Source organism: Lagopus muta, chromosome 4, assembly GCF_023343835.1.
Source record: "Lagopus muta isolate bLagMut1 chromosome 4, bLagMut1 primary, whole genome shotgun sequence".
NCBI lineage: Eukaryota > Metazoa > Chordata > Aves > Galliformes > Phasianidae > Lagopus > Lagopus muta.
This window is the reverse complement of record NC_064436.1, coordinates 36967683-36993540: the sequence shown is the minus strand read 5'-3', so window position 1 is coordinate 36993540 and position 25858 is coordinate 36967683. Positions and strand designations below refer to the sequence as shown.

Genomic DNA, 25858 nt, shown 5'->3' with positions numbered 1-25858 from the left:
AAGTAAAAGCAGCATGACCATTTATGTGAAATTTTATTTTTTGTTACTAGTAAAACATTTTTGTTGAAAATTTGTTTCATACTGCTTTTAATGAAAATCAACTATTTTCTGTGTAGGAAAGTAAGTTTGCGACAGATGTGAACCCAGGCACTGATGCCATGAATGCTTACGTGTTAGCAATATTCATTATGCTAGTCATCACACTGATCTCTATTGCTAAACAAACACCATTGCTGCTTTACACAGTTACCTCACTTCCAAGACCAAATTGCAGAAGCTGGATACAATTACAATTAATTTTTCTGTTCCAAAAAAGATACACTCACTAAATTCAAGATTTTAAAACCACCTAGCCTAGATGTATTTTAGCCTTGAGCTGGAAGGGACACCGAGTGTCCAGCTCCTATGGGATGTACGAGGAAGTGAGGCAACAAGGGCTGGCAGTCCCCCTGAAGCCTAACAGAGGGTGCCACAGAGTGCCAGCACACTTACCAGACAGGAGCAGCTTCCCAGTTCTTTCTATTTTGAGAAGCTTTAAGAGGAAGAACTTCTAAGAAAGTAATGGTCTCAAAACAACAACAACAAAAAAATCCACACCTTAGAATCCACACTGAGCTTGTTATGCATTTTTATAAGCTGTATTTTATAAGCCAAACAATTCAATGATTAGCAACATTTTGTAAGTTTCAATTCAGGGTGTGAATCAATATAGGGCGTTAAAAAGAGAAACTAACTGCTGTAAGTATGTTTGCATTTTTTTTTCTCCATGTTCTTCAGCTATTTTGTTGAAGAGGAGAGCATCCGGGGTTGCAGAAACAGAAGTCAACACTCAACAGCAACTCTTTGTAATTTAGCTCATTTCATGGAGCTATTTTCACAGCAGTTTCTACCTGACCTTGCACAGAGGTGAGAGTAACGGCAGGCTGTTTCAGAAACTGAGTAACATTCCTGTGATTGGAAGGACTGGTTTCTGACTTAGCTCTCAAACAGGCACGATCCTGGGAAATTGTAGAATACAAACACAAAACTCCACACATCTAACTATACGTATGCACATCAGTTATTGGGTCTGAACAGCAACATATATTAAATGTTCTACACCATTTTCCCAAGCAGGAATACCAATGCTTCCTGCAGGGGTCATTTGCTTAAGATGTGGAAATAAAGCAAATAAGACATTTGGGGATTAGTAAAAACTACTCACCAGAGTAGCTTTGAAATTGGTAAGAAACTGGTAAAAGAGGTGACAGCGAGCACAGTGATGAAAGGGATAGCCAAAGTGAAAATAATAAGGAAGTTCTTCAAATCATCAGTCTCCGAACCAGTCTTAATGTTCCAGATGCTTTATTACTAAGGTAGATAAACATGACAGCTACATATGTCAACTCCAATTTCCTGTTTCAAACACCCATACAGAAAAGTTAGACCATGAATAGAGTGCATGGAAGAAAGAATGGCCATAATAGTGGCAAGTGTATTATACAGGAGGAAGCTAAAGGAAGATGGCTGTTATGGAAAGAGAATAGAAACAAGATAGACCTTGATAAATACACTGATAAAAGATTAATTCCCTGAAGAACTGCATAGGCACAAAAAAAAATGAACGATATCCATGAATACATTTGAGTTATAGATTAGAATTCTTCTAGCTAAAAGGATGCAGTACTAAATTATTGCTTCAGTAAAGGAGAAAGGACTAAGCCCCTTGCCTCATTAGTTTACATTAAGACAGAGCTTGATTAACAAGACATTTACTCTGCTGAAGGAGTCAACTTCACTCCAGATATCATTTCAACTATATTCCCTCTTTTTTCCACTTAAAGCCAATCCCATGTGGTTTGAAGCTCAGATTTCTTACGCCATAGAAGCCTGGAGATAAAGGTGCTTTGAAAGTTCAAGGTCAAGGTTTTAGCTAGATTGAAACTGCTACACAAAACAAGAAAAACGCAGCATTGAACAAGAAAAAAAATAGAAGAAAAATGGTTCTTAGTTTGACTTTCAAATATTGCTAACTGACCGATTTCTACCATTCAAAACTTTCCTCCAGCCTTCTTCACTAGAAAGATAGTTGGGGATTGAAGTGATTCACTCACTTGTACTTACAGCAGGTAAAAGACACATTTTCTCAACCGTTCCATACTTTAAGGATTGGTGAGATATTTCAACTCCAGGAGATCTTTACGTCTGCAAGAAGGCCATGTGAATGTAATAAAGCTAACACAAAGTAGGCTAGAATGAATATAAAACCTCACGGTTTTGAGACATAACAAGTCTCCATTTATTACAGATTTGAAACATGTTTTGTGGGTCCTTGTCTGTGTCTCTTAATTTCAAGTTTCCCCAAACCATCTATGAGACATCATGAACTTACCACCACTCATACACTAGATGGGTTATCAACACGGACCCTAAAACATCTGCAGTATTAACACACATCTCCTAGGAAGACGGATGGACCACACATAAGCAACTTCTACTCTGGAAAAATGAATCTCATTAGTAAACTTCTTTTGATTTACATGATATTGAAAGTAATTTGTTACTTAATTTCAATAGATAAATCGTAATAACCACAAATAAACAAAAACGTAAAGACATCCGTTCTTGCTCTCATTACAAGTAAAATTACATTAAGTTAATAAGCCTTTTAGCATGAAACATTTTCCTAAACCAAAAAAACTGGCTGAGTACACACAAGCTCTGCCAAGCTCTGCTGGATCTTTTTCCTGCATCTAATACATGTGTTCTTCTCCCCGCTCCCCTCCATTTTCTTCTACACTGAGCAACTAAAAACTGTTCTTAACATGCTAAAATCTACCAAGTATATATTAGGAGTATCAGCAAGAGCACCATGGAAATGTACAGACATTTGACTGAAAATAAACTGCCTTTTCCTGCCCTTCTGGGAGACTGATGCTTAAAGCAGCCTTGGAAATATGTTTCCTTTGCCATCATTAGAAGAAAAGGGCATTAAATCCCCATGTGCACACATCAGTGCAATCCTGATTACTATTTCATAGCTGCCCGTGCTGCACAAAGAAAACAAGTACTAAACAATCCACCACACACCTGACCTTCATTTCATTTAAAAAACAGTATATGCAGTACAAAAAAGCACCAAGAATGTAATCTTTAGATTATCTAGACTCCAGTGTTTCATAAGTAACTAAGTCATTGAAGATTATTTTCTGTACTGCAACATACAGCATCTTGGAGACATTTAGTATTTGTGGCATCTTTCTATAAAAGGTGGGAAACAGCCTTTAGCCCAGGTTTAATAACCAAAGTTCAGAAGCACCTGGAGCTGCCCCTAGAGAAACTGAAGGTCACCTGTCCTACAGGACAAAATACGCCCTGCAATGCAGTACCACAGCAACAAAGCTCTATTCATGTTATGTGATGCTTTCATAGAATATAAAATACATCTTCATGTACAGAAGTATATGAACATAATGAGTTAAATAAACAAGCTTCCACAAGAAACCTCTGAATTTAGTGATTATTTATCCGAATGAGCAATAGCCTGTTTAAAACATTCTTACGAGAGGTCTCCCAAATCAAAACCATACCTAAGCACTGGTTTGAAATCTGCTAGGCAATACAAATAACTTCAAGGTTTCCCTTGACTGATTAAATCACAAACCTATCTCTTCAAGAGGTTAAAATCTAAATGAAAGCTTAGGATTGGCAAATCCCATCAGAACATCAAATATGGATATTATGGAGGAACCCCATCTGTTCATGCAGCAACATGAATATGCAACATGACTGTTGCTGCAATACTTGCATTCACATTGCGGAAAATTTACAAGTAAGCAGAAGCAGCTCCTGACTAATTAAATTAGGAACAAAGTTCTGAAAACATGCAATAGATTTCCTGCTACAAATACAAGCTTTGTATGCTGCAAATTAACATATCCTCTCACGTGTTCAGATGGTGAAACTTTACAGCAGAGGTGTGTCATCCTTTCTGCTTACACAAAGGTTTGTTAATCTTCCTCACTGGGCAAGGTACACTGTTCATTTTAGTGCTAGGACAGGAAAGTGTACGGAAGACCTTCTGCTGTGTGATCCAGCACACTGCCCCCAATGCTGTATGCCATTAACAGTCTCACAGAGGAGAGCTGCTGGCCAAAATGTTGGATGAGTTGTTCTGAAGGACTGCATACCTGCTTACAGACAATTCACAAAACCCTGAACTAACTTTACCATTAAGATTTGATACATTCTTCAATCAATCAATCTTGCATCTGCCAAAATTCATGCGTTTGCTCACTCAATACAGAAAGTATTCAGCTCATTCCATCTGCTTACAAATCAGATACTGAAGTTCTCAATTTTGCACATTAAAAAGCTCTAAGGATCTATAGGTCCACATCTGCTTGAACATAACTGCAGCTACTGTTTCCACTACACAGCCAACCACACGTTAGCAGAATAAAAAGTAGTGCAAAGAGAGCATTTAGGATGGCAGGCAGGCAGGCAGGAAGCAGAAGGGGGCGGGGGGGAAAGGCTGTGCACTTGACAACGCTATTGATTGATTTGGCTGGAAGAGGTCAAAAGAAACCACATAGCCAGTCAAACTTTTTCAAGCATACTGTACATTTAAGGTGAAAGTGAGTGCTAACACAAATTAATTTGGTAACTCCGTTTTCAGATGCCAGACCTCTCTTGGAAAGGAAGAGGATGTCAGCTTCTTGCAGCAGCATATAAACTCTTGGGCAGCTGTAAATGCAAAGAGCTGTAAGAATAAGAGAGATGTCTCCGATCACAAGATGAAATGCTTCATCTTGACCGTCAAATACCTTCAGCAGAACACTTCCATTACAAAATAAAATATATTCCGTTACTTTATTTTCCTTTACTTACAAAAGCTCAAAAATTCACATAGAAGCTACTCAAATCACTGGGTATGCACAGTTACTTTCTATGAAGTACAACAAACCTAAACCAACAGCTGTACAGACTGTAGCAGCTCATTCAGTATATTAGCTACCACTCTCTAAACTCTAAAAGCATAATTAAAAAAAAACAAATATACACTGCAGCACAATTTATACTTCTCAGTTATCACTGAAGAGGCTCTGGATCGGGATAAAAGCTAAATTGGGTATAAGACATATTTACAAGTCTGAGCAAGTTCCCCCTGCCTGGCTGTGCTGTAGTCTTGGCTGTAGCCTGTGCTTCTATCCAGTGAAATTTACAGAAACAACAGATTCAAGAGAAGAAGTAAATTCTCACTTCAGCAGAATATACTATGCAGCTTCCAACCACATGCAACAGGAATTCACATGGCTGCAAAGCTTTAAGTTTCTATCATTCAGATAACAAACTCAGAACATTTTAAGGCTGACAATGTATATTAAATAACAGCACAGCTGTCTACCCTGGAAGAAAATACAAAAATTACGTTCGCAAATATTTACCACTCTCTCTGATATCATGCACAAGACATTTCCCATAACAGCAGAATTAAAGAGAGGAGGAGTTGGCACAAACTCACACCCAAAGACACGCACAGAACTCTACACATAGAGGAACAAATAGACAGATTGGATTCCTGCGTCTCTTCAAAACACAGCAGATGTCTCTTCAAATTCAAGGCATAATTATTTGTAATAAAGAATTAAACAAAAGGAGCTACTATCTTTAGCTTTGTTCTCTATTAACCTTTTGCAATCAACAGGGCCAGTTATGCTTTCCATACAATCTTTTGAAATCCCCATAATATCCTTACAAAGCGTTTGACAAACGTGCAATAAATGTGAGGAAGGAAGTTGGACCCTGACATAGATAAAACCATTGAAACACCCTGGCCTACATTTCTGAAGAGGTCAAATGAAGGACATGAACACGACAAAAGCAGTACCTTGGCAGTACTTGTACTTGTAAAGCAAAATAATTGAAATTCTCCATCTTCCAGAAACCAGCATATTTCTAAATTCCTCACGAGGACACAGATGAGTCCCTCTGATACCTTAGCCGACCTGTGGCTTCAAATTGCAGTAGACATAAAACAGTGCTTTCTGTGTACAGTAACATGCAAACAGGCAGAACAATAATGGTGAAGTGCTTATCAGAGCGCTCATTTCGTCATTTTTGCATGTGAGCTAAAGCTTTAATTTGGAAGTATAGTTTGGATAGAAGTAGCAATACAGTTCCACAGAACACAATTTCTCTCAGACGAAGAGAAAGGAAGAAAAAAAACAAAACACACAAAAACCAACCAACAACAAAACCAAAAACCCCAAACCCACCTACATTTCGGTATCTAAATGGAGAATGCAGAAGCAGAGTTCACATTTTCCCCTCCAAATGCTTCTCCTCTCCCTCCTAACAGAAGGAAGGAGAAGAAATTCTGGAAGGGCAGCCGTTCAGATGCGCAGTTAAGTCTTTGCAGTAAATGAACATAAAAACCAGAAGTACACAAGCGCCAGAATTAACAAATTTGACAGAAAATGGTAGGAAGGAGGCAGCCAAATAAATTCTAAAGAAGCCCTTTGTTGTCAACAATTCAGTGCAAGAGATCTGAAAGCAGAGAGGAGGACCAGCCAAAGCAGCAACAAAAACAATGAAGGAAAATGGGAAGTTCCAAAGAGAGCTAGATGCATTCAACCAATTCCTAATTATAAGCATGCTTAATAATCTTGGGATTTGGAATAGAAAAAAAGATTTTTTTCCTCTGTTGAACTCTGATGACAGACATTTCCAACATCTTTTTAATTCCCACTGTTTACCCCAAGTTACTTTAGAGATCGGATTCGTGTCATGTTTCCATCTCAGTCAATAGGTACACTTTCACAAACTCCAATTTGCACAATAATTTGTAAGCAATGTTTTCAGGAGTTTCACTTCAAAGTGAGAAGCTACCCATCAAGGACATTTCTGTAAAGTACATGAGGAGAACAGCACTGCAGCTTACCACAATTCTTCATTCTGACACCAACCACCCTAATCTGGGAGGTCTTTTCAAGTATGCACTACAATTTTCACCTGAGTACTTACATCCCAGTAAGAACAGCAGCAAGCTACAGTGAAGATAACAGCGATGCATCCATCCTCACGTTCTAGTACAGTTTATTTAAAGCACATCAGTTTATGAGCTATAAAAAAGAATCTCCTTTCCTAAGAGCAACAATAGAAAGATACATAAATCCTTTGCAAAATAATAATAACAATAATATTGACATGATAGGAATTATAGAATACTTGCTACAGGTAATTATCTACTAACTGCCAACAAAAATATTTTGAAATCTAATTTAAACTGTTAAAATAAGTTTCTGCTAGCCAACATGCATCACAATGAATTCAGTCCTCATTCACACCAGTGAATGAAAGCTTTCCAGATTTCCATCAAAAAGAGGAGATAACAAAAGCTCCAAACCTTCAAAATGGAATATCTAACCATTTTTAAATAACATTCATGAATGCTCTCTACTATATAAGCTCTCAGAATGAATTTAATTTGAGAGAGCCAGTAGACTGTTAAATTACTGTAATTCACAACCATAACAAATACTTGCAGATAAATGTGTAAATGTATCCCTGTTGAATCAGAACATGTATGTTAGACTGAAAGAAACATCATGGCTAACCTGAAAGGCAGAAAGAGCACAAGCATAGGGAAAGGACAACCATATTAGCACAGAGGACTTCTTGATACTATGCAAAAACTTGTTTAAACATACTTCCAACACATGGAGGAAAGCAACCACACTGCTCCTTGACATGTAATGAACCTGAGAAATTAGAATTCTTGGTCTCACAAAGCTGAAATGTTCTTTGCCGACAACTAAATGCCCTTAAGGAGAGTACTTGGTGTGTGAGAATAACTTCATGCGCACTTAAGAAATGAAATCAGCAATAAAATACATGCAGATATCATAAAATTGTGCACGGGTATAAGTGTACTCCCAAATTAAGATCTTCAGTTAGATTAGGAATTCTCTGCTAGATTATCAACAATTTCTTCTGCTGTACAGTACAGGAAGGCTTATTACATCCTGCATCTGACAAAGACCAACTCAGTCAAGTATCCTATCTCCATATCAAGAAAAACTACATTGAAAAATACTCCACTATACCCTTCACACATGATATATCTAAATCACTTTAGGAACAGCCTTAGACACAGAAATACTCTTCCTACAGTAAGATTACTCAGTACGACCACTAAAATACTGCTCCAAAAGGGTGGTTTTTGTTTTTCCAGCCTCCTCACCCAAAACATCTTGCTGCAAATAAGCTCAGCAGGCGCAGTGAGCTCCAGCTATCCTCTCTTCTTTGACAAATAGGGAGATGCAGAAACAACCTGGGAAGTTTCTGACCAAGAAGAAAGATAAATGATCAGTGAAGCCTCCAAGGTTGATAGCTCAAAAGCTCACTGAAGCTAACGGAAGGACTGGACCATGAAAGATCATGGGAGCGGTGGACAAAAAAACAGTAGCCTCCAGCTGATTCCTGTGTTCCTTTCAGTAACAGGAATGCCCTAACCAAAGAAGTTCTCACTTCCACTGCAGCACCCAAAGGGCCGGAAGAGGAGCATCCAGGCAGCATTTACAAAAGCACTCTAGAAAATAAAAGCATTCTCTTCTCACAAATGTCGTTAGACTGCCATCCAAGGAACCACTAGAGAGCAAACATCAAAATAAGCATTGGCAAAAATTACATCCAACCAAAAAACACTAGAAAATGATTTTTGCAAACATGATTAGAGAAACTAACACTTCTCTGATTCCTTTCCCACCCCCCTTCAAAAAACGAGGCCTAAACCTGTTAAGAAAATGGCTCAGTTCCTGAAATTTGTTTGGATCAAAGCCAAAAGACTCTCAAAAAAGAAAATAAAAGATAATGACAAAAGACTAATTTGTGAATTATTTTGCATTTGGCACATGCAGGGGAAAAGTCACCTTGTGAAAAGTTCACCTTTATCTACATTTCTTTCTACACAAGAAAAACAACACAAAGCAGCCTAAAACAACACACTTTAGAAATTGAGTAATAAGAAAATTCCAATGACTTCATCAGCCAAAACAATGCAGATCCCAGAATCAGCAAACACACACCCTTCACTTTATTCTAAGTGTTCTGCGCACTTGTTCACTACTGCATTTAGTTTTAGAAGGATGTGCAATAGAACTTTTCTCCTTCCTCTTTTAAATCAGCAGCACGATTAAATCATGTGAGCTTGTCTAGAACAGACTTGGTACAAAACAAGCAATTGACTTTTTAACATCAACATAATACTTCCATTGACTTAGTAAACATGAAGAAAAAACTGCAGTTCAAGTCATTCAAACATACGATGTCCTAATAAAATTCTTCTTGCAATACTGAGAGATTTAAACTGCAAATTGCTACTAACAAAAGTCAGAGAAATGTGTAATCTAAAGTGTCACATAAAGCCAAATGCTTAAAAACATAATTTAAAATGTTTTTACTACATTGTAGACTAAATTAGTGCATAAGATCAGAGCAGGTGTGAATAATTGACCATCAGTTCAAAAGCGCAGAAGTTGCTTCTGTAAAAACACAACAGAACCAAACTTCCTTTTCCCTTCAAATTAAAGCCAAAGCCCATCTCACAGTTGCTCCAAAATTTCCCCACAACTAACCAAGGAATCAGAAGAGAACACACCTTCACTGGCATAAGGAACTCTGCGTTTAGATGGGCTGCTAAGGGGAGGATCCAAACAACCTCCGAGATCATTTGCAGCTGGGGTGACAATTATTGTCATATCAAGGCTGACACAGTTAAATAATTGTTCAATGCAAATCGTGTTAAGTTCTCCTTCGGATTAGCAGCCTTGACTCCTCCCCATCAAACACTGTAATGGCAACTCTTCCATCTTGCAAGCAAGAAGGCTCAAATTTGACATAGTGCTTCAGAGCTACAGACAAGCATGGGATATACATGGCAAGCAGAGAACCTCTAACTGCTCACAGATGAAGCTCACTCAACAATGTTCTTCAGATTTATATTATGACCTGTTTTCAGGTGAGAAGTTGGATACACCACAGTGAGCTGCTACCTCATTATAAAGCAGCTCAGAAAGGAGGAGAATGAAACTTATAATTTAGATACTATTATTTGAGATGTAGTCTGAGTTGCAAGCTGCATATTTATTATCAGCCACGTCAAAGTATCACAGACAGAGGCACTGCAAGGGAACGGCAGAATTGCTTAAGGTAAATCTGAAGATCTGTATAAGAAGCTTGTTCTTCAAAAGCTTCTGAGTAGACGTTATTTATTTTGTCTTCCAAAAGAAAGATAAAATTAAATAACAGCAATGCATGTAAACTAAAAAAAAAAAAAAAAAGTAACATTTCTGGAATCTTTGAAAGCCAAGATGGAAATGGATTCACTGCATCCATGGACACGACATCACATTCATTCAGATATGGAAGAATATTTCATGGTCCAGTTACCAATCTAGAAAACCCAATTCCTCACTTTATGGGTTTACATGTTAAAGCAACAGAAATTTTTCTTTGCGTGAGTTTTGCCGCATTCCACCTTATCAGCCAAATTCTCCCCAGCACGCTTAGCCCCATGAATGGGCTACAATGCGAACCAACTCGGTCCTGCCTGAACAGTCAAGGAAGCACAAAAATGAAAACCTGAAAAATAGCACGTCTCAAATAATGGCTTCTAAGGAAGACTTCATATTTATATTAATTTAGCCTACCTTTCAAGATGCTATCCCATTATAAGTAAAAACTAGAGCAAACAAGTAATCTGACCATTATCTTGCTACACCTTCTCAATCTGAAAGGCTAGATCTATAAAACTACATAGAATGTGGAGGTTTGTTTTAAGCATCAAAATTCAACAGGTCGTGTCACTGCACTGACAAAAGAAACAAGGAAAATTTGATTTAAGCAAATTTGTGACATTATTTTATCTGATGTATTAGTTCTTTCCTAATCCCCCTTCTTTTAAATCTGTCACTCTACAAAGAGGTATTCTAAAGTACAGGAAAAAAAAAAATCTCTCACAGAGATTGGAGAAAGACTAAAATTCAGCAAAAGGTAAAAATTAGCATTCATATTCCATTCAGCAGCTGAAAACATCAACACCATGTTGAAAGATCTCCAGCAGAGAACAGCAAGCTACCAGAATATGCCCTAGTGTTGCAGGAAGTATTTTAGGTGCAAATTTAATGAATTAATCCAGACTGCTGTTTACCTGCAACGATGTGTGCTGAAAGCAAACCAGACCTTAAAGACATGTTTAGAGCTGACACCACTTGCTTATTCACTTCCACATTCTTTACTATATCACAAACATCAGAACACAAGCGATGTTAACAGAGAATAATCCCTAATCCCCGACATCCTTCTACAATCCCTTTGACGTGGATTTAACAAGGAATTGACATATCTCCATTGAGGCTTGCTTCCAACAGCAGTAACTTACAGCACACACGTGATTGCCCAAATGTATCACAAAGACTTACACTGACAGCCAGAACGTAAGGGAGACAAACACATTACAGCATGCGGTGCAGCAGGCGTTACTGCTGGGCTGTAGCAGTGACACTGTATCATTCAGAAAGTCCTGGGTTTACAAACAGATACTTCAAAAAAGGGAAATTTCCTTTCCCCGGGACCTCATGGCAAAGTTCAGTACAGGATAGCCCATTACACTCTCCTCCACGGATTCAAATCAGGCCTTCATTTTCATGTTTAAGTTTAAATGTAATGGAAACTTTGAATTCAGAAAAGTGTAGACACACATTTACGATAAAAGCTGCACTGTCAACATATTTCCCAGCCTTCCCCTAAAAAAATCAGTTTGCAAGGCTGACGTTTAAATTTTTTTCCAGTATAAAAATGGGAAGAGGATGCACTAATTTAAATGTCTTCATAAAGCTTCCCTTTAAGCACAGTATAGCAACAGTCACAGACCTCCACACCTCTGAAACATTTAGCATAAAAATAACCACAGCCTGAAAGGAAACAAAGAAAAGACTACTGAGAAAATTAATAACCTTAATTCTTATTATTTTGTGGTCCGTTTTAACGCTCGCCACAAGAATGCAAGAAATGAGGAGAAGGCATCGTAAACACTCGGTTGGAATATACCCACCCCTGGCCGAGAGCTTTTTGGTGTTGATGATTTTGGCAGCATACTCCTGTCCTGTGGTGATTTTCATACATCGCCTCACGACCGAGAATGCCCCTCTGCAAGCCAAAAGGGGGACAGAGCGTCAGTATCACCCGAACAGCTCCCTGCCATTACCACCGCGCTGCCACTCATCTTAGGGAGCGGCGCGATGCCCAAAGAATTAAGGGGGGAGGGGACAGGGTAATAAGGAAAAAAAATATATAAGAAGAAGGGGGGCTTTTCAGAGACGGTCAACGTCGATTTTATTCATCGCAACAGCAAAACGCTACTCAGAGCCGCTGGTTCGAGCCGTGCGACCGAAGCCCTCGGCCGGCATACACCACGGCCTCGCGGCGGGAAGGAAAGCGGCACGTTACGGCCCCGGGGCGGCACACACAGGGAGCGGCGCGGCAGCGGGTCCCGCTCCCAGTGCCCGCGCCAACATGGCGATCGGAGATACGCGCCCCGCCGCAGGGGGGCGCCCAACGCGCCGCCCGTTGTTGCGGTCGCGAGCTCCGGCGGCCGATAGCGGGGCAGCCCCTCACCGCCCGGAGCCCGCCGGCACCCCCAGGGATCGCCGCCCCCCCGGGCTGTACGCACCCACGGGGTCGGGCGGGCGCACGGACCGACTCTCACCCTTGAAGCAACGCCCGGGGACGAGGCGGGGCTGGAGGCGTCGCCCCTCGCACCTCTGCCCGCGGGGACCGAGCCCTCCTCTCTCCCCCGACTCTCGGTCCTTCCCTCCCCCCACCCCCGACGCCGAAGCGGCTGCCCCGCGCCCGGCGGGCTGCGTACTTACTTCCCGAGCTCCTCGAAGAGCTGGTACTCGTCGGTGAACCTGGTGCAGGTGGCGGTTGAGGCCATCATGGGGACGGGCGGCCGCCGGTGCCTCCGGCGGCCAGGGGAGGCGAGGCGGCAGAGGGGCCGTGCGGTGGGCGAGGCGAGCCGAGGCGAGGCGAGGTTCCGCGCCGGCTTCTCCTCCTCGCCGCCGCCTCTCGTGACGGGGCTGCCGCCTCCTCCCCGCCAGGCGGCTCGTCCCCGCTGCTCGGCTCTCCCCTCCCCTCGTCCCCACCCTCTGGGAAAATAAATAAATAAATAAAAATGTTGCGACGGAGAGGCGGCACCGAAAGGGAAAGCAAAACCGGGGCGGGGGGGCGCGGCACAGCCGCCGGTGACGGGGCGCCTCGGCCCTACGCTCTCCCCTCCCCGCGGGCAGCGGGGCCGCCGCGCCTCGCTCTGCTCCGTCTCCCGGTGCCGTGCCTCCCCCTAGCGATCCGAGCCCGCCGGCCGCGGCCGCCCCGTCGCGGCTCTCTGCCGCCGCCTCGCCGCCCGTCGGGGACGCCGCGAGGCGGGGGTTGCCGCCACCGCGCTCGGGGAACCGCTCTGCGCGGAGACGACCCCTCCTGCTCCGCACCGGGGACAGCGGCGGGAGGCACGCAGCGCCGCTGGCCCCGAGGAAACGGATGCACCTGCGCCCCGTTCCTCGGCGACCGCTGACGTCACCAACCGTCCCGCGGGGGCGGGGGGGCGGCCGTGCTCGTGGGCGCGCGCGGCGGCAGCCGGCGGGAAGCGCGACCGCGAGACCCTCCCCTGACCCCCCCCATCCTTCCCGCCCCTCGCCGTCGCGTGGCGTCACCGCGGCCGCGTGCGGGAGGGGCGGCGGGCGCGGGGCTCCGCAGCCCGGGGAGGGTGTGTGGGGAGCGCTGCGGGCGCGAGGCTGCGTGCTGCGGGCGGAGGAAAAGGCAGCCGTGCGTTCACGAGCGGTCGCCGCGGGGCTTTGACCTTGGGCTCGTTCCTGCGGCGGGGAAGGGCAGCTCCGCGCGGAGCAGCTGGCGGCCGCCACGAGCGCCGAAGGAGGGCTGGACGACCCGCGCCGCGCGGCGTGAGCCGAGAGGGTCCGAACGTGGTTGTGCGAGGAGTCCGCACCGTGCTTCGCTTGGAAGGATGGGAATGCTGTTCCTGTAATGTCACTGAGAGCCGTGCTGAAAATGCTGTTGGGATAAAGCATCTGTGCATGGGAAATTCTGCGCCCGAAGTATAAACGTGTCTGGTTTTGTATTCATTTCATCCCCAAGATTTCCTGTCCAAAATAATCTAAAGCCAAAGCAGCAGCAGCAGGTGAAGAACTGCTAATGGTGGTAACTGCAGCATTCTTCACAGCCCAAAGACACTCCCGAGTTGGAAATCATTACAGCTTGACTAAAAGCCGTCCCAAATGTGGCCATTTCCACACCCGCCACCCAGGCACACGCTGATAGACGCAGCCATGCTCCCGGCCCAGGCCCTGGCATGGCTGGTGCTCTGTGCCAGGCACCTCGTGTGGTTTGCTGTATGTTCCTGTCTGCTATACATAGTGGGGGTGCATTAAGGAATGAGCACTGTGCAGTGCTTTAAACATGTAGTGCACTGGAGATGTCAGCTTGCATTACAGCCAGAGCCGCGCTGTAGCGGGCAGCCTGCAGCACAGGGGTAGGCAAGCAGCTCAGAGCACCCTGTGCTGGCGTGCCAGCAGGGACACACGCCATGCAGGTTTCCATTAGGATCCACAGCTGAGACCTCATAGGAAGAGTTAAAAATCTGGCAGCTCTTCCCTCAGCTAATGCGGGATGTGTGTGTGCACGCAATGTGAATGTGTGAGCCTGTGCACAGCAGCAGTTTTCCTCCTAGCAAGGCAGCTGTATCGTGTAGAAATGGGCTGCACTCATGGCGTAAAGGAGCGATAGAAGAAGGCTGTGAAAATGGGGAGCCAGTAGCAAACATTTACTCCCCAGTTCCTCTTCAGGGGAGAGTTGTGTGCAGGATGCTGGTACAAAAAGACAGGGAGATGTCTCAGTTTATAACAGCAAATGAATGAACTACTGTCAGATCGGTGAAGGGAATATGCACAAAATATCACAAGGAACAGAGGCATATTTCCAACTCAGGCCATTCTGTGATTCTATGATTCTATGATATTTCTTAGACCCTTGAACAAAACTGCAACATGTGAGTTATGCATAATTTTGTATTAATCTCCATAGATAACACAATCAGCAGGACTGAAGCCCCAGGGCTGTCTGACGATGCGCATATTTACAGGGGCATGTCCGGCAGGCTGCTGATCTATGTATTCGTAGGCACTCAAAGTGTATTCCCCTGTCCTGTATCATTTTTTTCTAACAGTATATCCTGACAACAGACATTTGGCCAAAGTATCTGTTGTGACTGTGCCATCAAAAAATGTTCAGAAGAAATTACTGAAGTCCATCCATTTTCTTTTTCTGTTGGAGTTCTGTTTAGTAATGATATTAAAAAGGTGCACGATGTAGACAAAAAAATATATAAATAAATAAAAATCTTTCTCTTCCACTTCCCAATATGAAAAAAAAAAAAAAAGAAAAAAAAAATTGAGAAGGAGCCAAGGTGTCCTAAGAGCAATATCCAGTATGAATTTTATTACAGGAGTTCAGGAAAGAAAATAATTGTTTACAAGAGCAGTATCATAAGGACTTGGAGAATTTCCAGGGGGACAGATACTTGGGAATGATTAATAGCTTGGAAACACTTGAGCTGGGAAGTTTTCTTCTTGTTACAACAATGCTCCCTTAAATGCAGTTCACTCTTGAGCTGAAACAGAACGATGATTTGTAGCTGCTACTTAAGTCCTCCATAAATTCTCCAAACTTTCTGAGAGGAGCAGAGCCTCTGCCACGGCAGCCAAGGACCTGGGCCTGTCAGTGAATTCTAAAAGCTGGCTCCAGGTTCAGGTTTCCCTAAGGCCGCAAAAGTAGTTCATCTGTGGTTGCTTTAGTGGACGCAGAAAGTCAGACCTCCATAATGAACCAAAAAAGGCTTAGAGAAAATCCTAGGACATGTTTCTCTCCTCCAGAAAAAAAGAAATATTAAAAGAGAATTGTAAATAGCTGAAGTCTGTAAGAAATGGAATAGCTGTTCCTCTGACGTCTCTGCAGCTTAACAAAATGTTACAGCCCAGTGGAACAAGCACTTAATTTCAGAATCTGAAACAACATTTATTGTGGCAAAGGAAATGGTATTTTTGTTAAAAGTATGCTATTCATCAAGGGCTTTCCTGTATATGGCTTTTTTATTCAGCCAAAGCGAGGTTTTCATTTTATTTCTGATCTCGCAAATACAGACTTTCTCTCTGCTTGTGTTCTGAAGGAGTTAGAGAGCTTTTGAAAGGTCATTCGTGTACACTCATTATGAGATCTGCTAGGAGTACTGTATATTTAGCTTATGGACAAACTGAATGGCCACTTACAGCAGAGGTCCAGATAGAAAACGGCCTTGATTGATACCTAGGTAACCATGGGTTTAGAGAAATACTGTTTAGTACCAGATGGTCTTGAATGGCAGCCCATGGTCCTTCTCAAGTATTCCCGTGGCAAAGCTTTACTGCCCCAAAGTGAGTGACAGTGAACACTGATGCGGTTACAGGTGCATATGACAATAAAGCCAATGAACTGTAACTTGATCAATAAAGCATACAAATCTTGTTGATACAAAATGTGAACCCAGATTGGCAGAACTCACTGGCGAGCAATGGTCTCCTCAGCAGCATGATAAAAGTCCCTCTGCCTTGTGCTGCTCTAGAGAGGCTTGCATGGACAACACCTGACACCCAGCTCTGGTTGCACCAGGAGAGTGGTGGTGGGCTTGACATAACAAACAAGGAGGGGATGAAGGAAGCTGAGATCTGTGCAATAAGACAACAAATTTCAACATTTCTGCTAACAAGATCAGCAGGGAGAGGGCAATGGGTAAGAGTACAGTGGGAAAGTCAGAGGAGAGATTCTGAACCAGAAACAAAATAGAAAGGAAAAGTGCTGCGTGGGAGAGAGGAAGGGAAAGATGCTAGACAGCAGATAGAAAGGGGAAATCAGTGCAACAGGGCTGTGGCTGATGGAGTTACATTACTTGTGTAGTGAGAAATGAGAAAAAGGACAGTAAATGAGTTTTGTAATAGGAATAGAGAATCACAAACAGAACAAAGGAAGAGGACAGGGAACAGAGACAGAAAATGTTATTTTAAGAAAAAGGAGTAATTAAAGAGAAATTGAAAGAAGGTCAAACAGTTATTGGTGTCAGGAACAAAAATGATCAATGTGAAAGTGGATAGAAATATGAATATATGAAGACAGTGGGAAAAATGGAGAGAGGTTAATTAGAATATCACACAAATATACGGGAACAAAGAGGTATAAGAACAGACAAGAGGATCAACAGTAAGAAATCACACAAGATAAGATATTTGGGTTTGCAGTTCACTGTAATGGTTTGGCACTGCATTAGCTGGCTGTTAAAGTACTGTGACTGCTGAGTCTGAAAGGGGTGCACTTCTGCTTTTTCACCTTTCGATATGAAATGATCCACGCTTTCTCCATGAGTAACTGCAGACAGTGCTGGGAAGATGCACTCTGAGGTGGCAGAAGGGGAAAGTTCCCCATGGGAAGAAATAACAGTTTCTTCCCAAAAAGCTCCACTTGGGGGCTTCAGCTCAAAGCCAAGGCTAAGCTTTCTGTAATGGCTCTTTAATAGGAGCTGGCACAGGAAATTGTTTTGTAATTGATAAACCTCAATGCTTTTACATATTGCTGCAGAAATATTAATTTGGAACAGGAGGCATGCAGCAACAGGGACACTCAGCTGCTCTTCCTGCCGTGAGCGGCCTCAACCCAGCAGACCAAAGTGAGCTGGAGGCAGCAGATGTCAGATCAGCACTAAGTTATCTGTTGTGCCATTTTTTGGACTTCTTTTGTTTCCTCATTCGAACTGTTGCTTTTCTAAATAAAGATTTTGGCGGGTAGTAACTCTGGTAGCATCACCTGGTCAGTATGGCAGAATCACTCAATGTAGCCCACATGCTTTCATTTCCAAGCACTGATTGTCATCCAATCTGTGTCTTTGTGCCTTCTGCAGGAACAGCTCCCTCTCAAGCACCTTCTGGTCAAGACCCCCAGCTGCCATCTCTAGAAACTGGGGCCAGCTGCAGCCACCCCAGGTCTCCACCAAGTTGGAAAGAGCCAAGATGGAGACACTGAGAGGTCTGACTTAGGGCATGTTTTCTTCCCACGGGGAAGCTTTATTGCTCAATCCCTTGCTGTACTTGTTCTACCATGTGTGCATAAGCACTCAGTGAAGTAGATCCTTGAAGGTTCCCCAAAGAAAATTAATTATTTATCCATTATTTACACTCTCGACAAGCACCTTCCTACTCAACTACAGCAATGTGTGTGCTCTCTCTTATTCTCCTGCTGCAGCGCTCCTATGTAGGATTAATTTACTCTTCAGTGAAGCAGAAAGATGTTGGCAGAATAACTGATTTGATAGCTCAGTGATTCTGTCATGCTCTTGTTATGCAGGGGACCAAGTCTTCTTTCTGGCCTAAAAAAGCATTACTCCTGACAGTCTAGGAGACACTACAGGCCATTTGCCTCCCACCTCCAGAAGCACCACAGGACAACTAGGACAAAAAATATATATATTTTTTTGGTGGCAAGAACAAAATTACAGGCCTAGCAAAAATGAAATTTTAAATTTGTTTGCATTGGAAAGGAAAAAAAAGCTCCAATGAGATACAAGTTTCATTTAAGAACTTTGAATGGTTTGTTTTTTATCTTCACTTGAGGGCATTTTTAACTGAGAATAACAAAATAATACTTATGAAGAAGTTTGTTTCTCTTTAATTCACTTCAATTTTGAGCTGAGTGTTTATTTATTAACTGCTAGCAAATAAAATAAAAAAGGATAAGAAGCTGCTGTGGGCTGTGGGTTGAATTACTCAATTGAGTAAGGACTGGAAGTCAGAAAGGAATAGTGAAACACAGAAGAGCAAAACAGAGACAGGAACGCAGAAGGTTGCTGTATAATGCACTTAATGACTGAGACCTTATCAGTGGGGTGCCAAACCAGGAATTCAGATCCAGTGACAGTCAGCAAATACCACTGCCAGAAGCAGTACCATGGTAAATCTTCACACCCAGCTCAAAAACACCAGTGATTTATAGAAAGGGTTCAGACTGTTTCAATGTTTCAGTAAAGCTATTACAAGCTGTAATACTTAGGAACATTACTGCACAGCCGCAATGTGTTTTTGAAAAAGAGGAAGGGACACTTCTCAAAACAGTCATTTAGCAGCTGGTTTATTACTGGTTTTGCTATCAGTTACCTTTCTCTGCAGGCAAATCACCATTTCCCTTTGAGTTGAATAAGGACATATCCCAGTACCTACTAAAGGCAAAAGGGGTTTTCTTTCCCTGTTTTCAGTGGATCTCCTGGTGAGCGCTGCTGAGATAAAGCTTTGATGTGTTAGGCTGTCAATATTTTTAACCAGTCATGTTGATAAGGTTACTGATGAACCTCAAAAGTATTTTGTAGCAGGAAGACAGAAATCATTTCTCTAGACTGACTTCTCTTCTCACAAGCACTTGGAGTGAGTTATTCAAGACCTCGCTAGACTGTAAATTGCCTACACTCATTTGCTACATACAAGATCCAGGAGCTGATATCTCAAATGCTGCCAATAACTACAGATCAGACTATGCACACACATATGTACACTATTATGTTGTGATTAGAGGGTACAGTGAGGAACAGATAAGCACACACACACACACACAAAAAAAAAAATTAAAAAAAATACATAAACAAACAAACAAAAACATTGATCTTAATGTCCATAATTAAATCTGAATGGTTCCAAGATGCTACTAAAGTGGCCTGAATTTTCATCCCAATCAGATGACTAACATAGTTTATGCATAATAACTTTGAGAGTTTCTTTGATCAAAGTTTCCAGCATTAACAAAAAAAATATAGAAAAAAAATTAACAAAAAAAAATAGAAATATCTGTTACAAATTTATCTGAAGCAGCCATGGATCTAGGCCTTATTAAATTATTAAATTTCTCCCCAGTTTTCTTCAAGAAAGAGTGGGAAAGAGATCTCTAAGTGGAAGTGAGTTGTGAGTATGACATTGGGGAGATGCATCCAGTTGACAAAGCACCTCCAAGAAAAGGTAAAGGAAAAGAAACAACAAAATTAATCTAATCAGATCCCAGAAGCCCCAGTTTTAGAAAATCTTGTCTGAATAAGGCTATAGACTTTCTACATAAGGCTATGGGTGATAGTGCTCAGGTCACTCATTAAAGCAATGAAACCACTTCAGGGAAGATAGTTATGACAAATACAAGAAGATCAATCATCCCAGTGACACACCCACTGCTTTAGGTTCATTGCAACTTAACCTAGCAGAGCTGCAGGAGGCCTCAGGACTTCAAAGTGTGAGCAGAAAGCCCAGCAGTTTTGGAGGTGTTGTGCTGGAGGTGGCACATGTGGTGGAAGCTGTGGGAGTGGAGACAAGCCGTAATGATGAGTGGGTGCTGGCTCCAGTGTGCTTCTGTAGCCTCTGTTACTGCTCTTCAGGGGTTTGGTTTGTTGAATTTATTTCTGTGGTTGCTTTCCAAATGTTTCTGGAAATTTCAGCACCAGCCTTGAGGCTCGCTGGCTGGATGTCGGCGGGACTCAAGAAGGAAAAATGTAACTGCCTCCAGAGTTTCCAGAGAGATGTTACTTTTGGTTTGGTTGTGATTGAATCTGAAGAACATGTGCATTTTGTTTCTGGTGCGGTAAGAGGCCTAATTGTCATGTTATCTTGTGATCTAAATTCAAGAGAAATACATGCATCTGGTAAAGCGGACTATGACAACCTCAGTATCACCACCATTATGAATTAACTGCATTCTGTTGACACATTCCATAAAAGCTCATAAGCTTATTCATACAAAACACAGGGATGGCATTCTCTGCTCTGTTGTGTTCCCCATGCATTAAACAGTCTGTGTTAAACAGGTAATGGAAATTGCAGGCGACTTCAAAATACTACAAACTCACAGTGTCATGCATTGGTCTTATGAATCCAGTGTGTCATCACAGTAAGATCTAGAACAGGAAAAGAGTGGAGAGGAACAGTAAGGAGATGATGTGCTTCAGTCATTCTTAAGTCACCAGAGTAAATGCCTGTTGGTATCACTGCCGCTAATCCCCCTTGGCTGGTCTAACCACAGACAGAGGAGATTCAAAGACATACAGTAAAGTTCAAGGCACTTCATTTCATTTGGTGGAAATTGTATGTAGTTGTTTACATAGGGCTGAATCTTAATATTTTTTGGTGATTGTTTTATAAATACCTGCAAGCACTTCCAAAACAAACCAGGGAGGTGACTGGAGTAATTTCATCTACAGTACATTTAGATTCAGAGCACTCTGCTGATAGAGAAAGTTAAAGAAGGAAACCAATTACAGTACACCCTGCTCCCCCACAAAGAGACTCCCAACATCAGTGACTGACTGGCTTTCTGAGAGGAGATGAGATCAAATCTAACTAGCAATGAAGATATTCAGAGCTGAGAAAAGAAACACATTTGAATTTTAGGGTGGAAATAGGTCAATGTTGAGGTTTCAGAAGCAGGGCAACATTCTCAGAGAGATGAGAAATGGAAAATATTTTCATGGCAATAGTTTGGGCAGGCTGAACTGAAGAGGGGAGAAAAGTTGTGGTCAGAAATGGGGAGGATATTGAAACAATCAGTGCATAGGCAAGTGTTGAGACAGTGTTGTCTGGGGAGGGAGACTTTTGAGAAAAACAAGGTTTTAAAAACAAACAGAGGAGGAATGGAGTAACTGGTTTAGTGACCTAGTCAGCAGGGAGTGCTAACAGTAAGAGAAAAGTGAATAAGAGTAATGGTATGTACAAATTCCAAGCAGCTGGCCTTCACACTAGTCTTTGTCAGAATGCTATTTCCTACCTCTGTGCACGTTGCAAGCAGCACACTTCAGAATACTCAGAGCAACAAATACACACTTACTTACTGGCCAAAAAATGTAAAGTAAAAGAGATGCCTTGAATTAAGGATAGTTCACTGGAACAAAACTATTTGAATAAGGGAAGTTTTGGTTTCCTTTTCCAATAGAGTTATTCTGAAAAATGTAAATCAGTAGCACAAGAAACTCCTTTTCTTCTCTTTTGCTTTTGTTATACTCATTTGCAAGAGTGCCAGCAGTTCCCAACATTTCCTTACTCTGTTATCTCCAGCTCCACAGAACAGCTACTGTTGTAGTGATCTTGATAAGGGCGCAGCTAGCAAAGTGACCACGACATATCAGTTGTATGTAATGTGATATTTGTTCTCCCCGCTTATTTGGTACAAAAGACTACTGTAATGATCCTTCCTGTTCTCTGTTTACAAAGCAAATTAAAGATGATCCCATCAGTCCTTTAACTTTACTTCCTTCCTTCTCCCCAGCCATACCTTGGACCTATTGTACCCAGCGATGTCTATTGCTTCTACTGGGTCACTTCAGGGCAACTGTTTTCAGCAGCCCAGCCCTGCAGTATTTCCTTGCTTGCAACACAGAGAGATATTTCACAGTGAGACATCTGACCAAATGAGAGCATTTTCAGGTGTGAGGCAAAACCAACAATTTCAGTGATTATTTTGCTCATCATGATTCAAAATAAGGGTGGATGAGCAACTGGATGGCTTTCACAGAAAGGGAAGGAGGGCAGGCCTTTTGTTACAGTCATCCAAATATAGTCTATGCTGACAGCTACTGAAGCAACCTTTACGTAATGGTGCTTCACCAAGTGGAATAAAAGCAGGAGTGAACTCAGCATCACTCTCGTCAGACAGAAGGGAATGGCACACGTAAGCCTCCTTTGCAATTAGAATTAACAGGTAGCTTTATTGGATGCCTATTTAGAAAGAGTAAATAGTAAATAACTAGCTGCTACAGCTCTCTGAGGGCACATACGTGCAGAGTGCAACCTGAGAAGCTCAGAGCCTGCAGCGTGCTGGGTCTGGGTGGGACTGCCAGCCCCTGTTTGGGAGATTCCTGCAGAGTTGTTACAAACTGCTTTCAAAAGCACTGTATCACAGGAAAGCTCTTTAACTCAGCCTGAGGCTTTATCAGGATTACAGCACTAGCTCTCTTTCAATGTATTAGCACCAAATAGATTGCACAAACCAGCAGGAACTTTTCACACTTGGAGGTCAAGTTTATCTCTTGGAACTGTGGAATATGATGGATGTGCTGCCATCATTTTATTTCAAGCACAACTGATAGCCAATTGAGAGCATAGAAACCTGCTGAATTAATTCATCTCCTTAATGGTATTTAAGCTTTGGCTCAGGTAAATATTTCTTTAGCAATTATTATGAAATATAGAGTGATTCATCCCCCAGCTAATGATTAGACAAATGCAGTATTTTCACTTGGGCTTTATGCATACCTTTACTAGTCATTTTGTCTGTAAATACAGACTTTGCATTGATCACTAGAATTATTCAGCTTTTTTTTTATTTTTAATCTGCTTCCTTTTTCTTCTCAACATGTTACCATACCTCCATAGAAGAGCACCAAAAAGAGCAACAATGTAGCCACAGTCTTTACTGCAGGAACTTCATAGCTTAAGATCAGCTTTTTCCCTTCCCTTGGCACCAGTTTGGAGAGGAGCAGCCCCATTCTCATAGCTCACGTTCAGCTTGAGCTGGGTGAATGGAGATACATGAACATTCCAGACCCTATCTTCCACCTGATACAAGATCTAGGTGCCTGCTTTCCCATCATAATTTGACAAATCATGCAATTGGCAAATTGCTGGCAAATCTTTCTCATTCAGAATTTTGGGGAATCTTTTCATTTGTTTAAAAAAAAAAAAAAAAAAAGACCTGGAAAAATCTAAAAGAAAATTAAAAAAAATTATTTCCTGAATGATATCCTACAGAGAAGTAGTTTCTTCATTTCTCCACTGGAAAACAATCTTTTTTTCAGCTCTTAATTTTCATCTGTAGTTCCTGCTTCCTAGACCATGTACCACAAGGAAGAAAAAAGCACCTAAATAGCTTTACAGTCTGGAGGGCTTCTCTCTCACAGCCTTAAGTCACTGCATTCACAACCTTGCTAAGAGTTTCTTCCTTTTTATAACAATACCAGAAGGCCTAGGAACAGGGTGTTGTGAATTTTTTTTTAAACTTTGTTAGATGGGTTCCGAAAATATCATCAAAATGATCTCACAAACTCATAACCTACTTCTACATGCAAACAAGCAGGCTGGCTACAGATTTATCAGTGAAAATTCCTTGTCCAGAGGTTCTAGTTCTCACTTTTTTTTTCTCTCATGAATTTGGTCATCAGCATTAAATTCCAGAATCAATTAAAATATGAACCAGCAGAAGAAATGAAGTATATAAACCCTGCAGAAAATGGTGATAGAGATTAGTAGACAATAACTATATGCACTTACCAACAACAAAGCTTAGTCTGTTGTACCACAGGAAAAACACTGATCAGCAGGTTATACAGAGAGCTGCTTGTAGCTGGATGTGCTCTCATTGTCATTAGGTGCAGGTGACATCAATCTTGGAGAAAGTTGGTAGTACACAGAGTGGAAAACCCACTACCACCCTATTTCAGAGGGGGGAAAAAAAAAAAAAGTGACATCAAATTTAGGAATTAAATCCCCAATTTTCAAACCATTTAAAGGTAGCTGGCAAATATTTTTGAATATTTTTAACAGACAGAATGAAAAGACTTGGACAGTATTTGAATTATTTTAAAAGTTTTTGAAGTATTTTGAAAATATAAACCATTATAAATCCAAGATTACTGACCATTGAGAAATCATAGCATTATAGATGAATGTTGTCTGCCTGATGAACTCCGTTGTGCTGAAATGGGTGACAGGATCTGTCTGTATTCTGTTTGAACACTTTGGTACTACCGAAACAGAAACATGTCACAGTATTACTACTCTGAGGAGCTGCTCTAAACCTTCTTGCACAAGTGAAATTGGAAAGGAGTATTAACAGCACAGACAAACGACACTACCTCTGAAAAAATGCATTTAAAAAGGAACGTATTTCTCCTGATGCATAGGAGTAGGCAAACTTGCTGATATCTTGTTACAGAAGATTTTGGTATTATTTGTCACCCTGAGATTTCAAAATATTCTGCTTAATAGTCTGAAGAAGTGATTCTCATTGTTGATAATTGACAGAATGCATGTGGAAGACATCTGGACCACCCAAATTCTTGTTCAGTTTCTATAATGTCTTGTTCTTTTGTACAGCCACTGGTTCCTAAGTTATCACAGCTTTTTAGGCATGGAGCCACAATTACATCAGTGCTGGTACATTGTCAGTCTGTAAGACCTTTGACTACTTCCTCTGGGTGCTTTAACAATCCAGCAATTAAAGTTTTCCTTCATATATGTAAACTCCTCCTTACATATTCTGGATATTATCACTCAGGCAATAAAAAATGACACTGAGCTGATAATAAGATGGAGTCAGCATGGCTCAGTTAAGTATCTCTGGATGGCTAAAAAGCAATGAAAAAGAGCATAACCCAAAAGGTGCCACCTGCAACTGCTTCAGATGACAGAGGCAATCCATGTGATGGCATGTAGATATCTAGCTGTACACTGGCTGTATCCTGTCTCCTGAAACACAGGCCACGCTCCTGTACCCACTGCCTGTTTCAGGGGCTAAATCCCTTTACATGCACATCGTGTGCCACTGCAACATCTGTCTTTCCTTCCATATTGCTACTACTGCTCTTATAATTTCCTGAACTTTAAGAGGTGACTCAGTTGGAAGCAACTTAGTGTATTTCTCTGCAAATATATAAGGATGTGTATTCACAGACAGACGTGTGTAATGCTCCTTTGCTTATGAGAGCATATCA

The 25858-nt window shown here is 41.8% G+C and overlaps 1 protein-coding gene across 21 annotated transcripts in view; it reads right to left on the bottom strand.

Annotated features, from left to right (window-relative positions):
- CAMK2D (calcium/calmodulin dependent protein kinase II delta) overlaps positions 1-13142 on the bottom strand; it is a 162942-nt gene extending 149800 nt beyond the window's left edge. For 8 of the 21 annotated variants that reach the window (XM_048943329.1, XM_048943344.1, XM_048943335.1 and 5 more), the window contains exons 1-2: positions 12912-13139; positions 12095-12189 (exon numbers count right to left, since the gene is read on the bottom strand). In XM_048943329.1, the coding sequence (XP_048799286.1) occupies positions 12095-12189; positions 12912-12979 (163 nt within the window). In that variant the 5' untranslated portion in view covers positions 12980-13139. Of the gene's footprint in view, positions 1-12094; positions 12190-12911 lie in introns of all 21 variants that reach the window. The other 13 variants (XM_048943342.1, XM_048943333.1, XM_048943337.1 and 10 more) reach the window with 5 other exon arrangements.
- Between the last annotated feature and the right edge of the window lie 12716 nt (positions 13143-25858).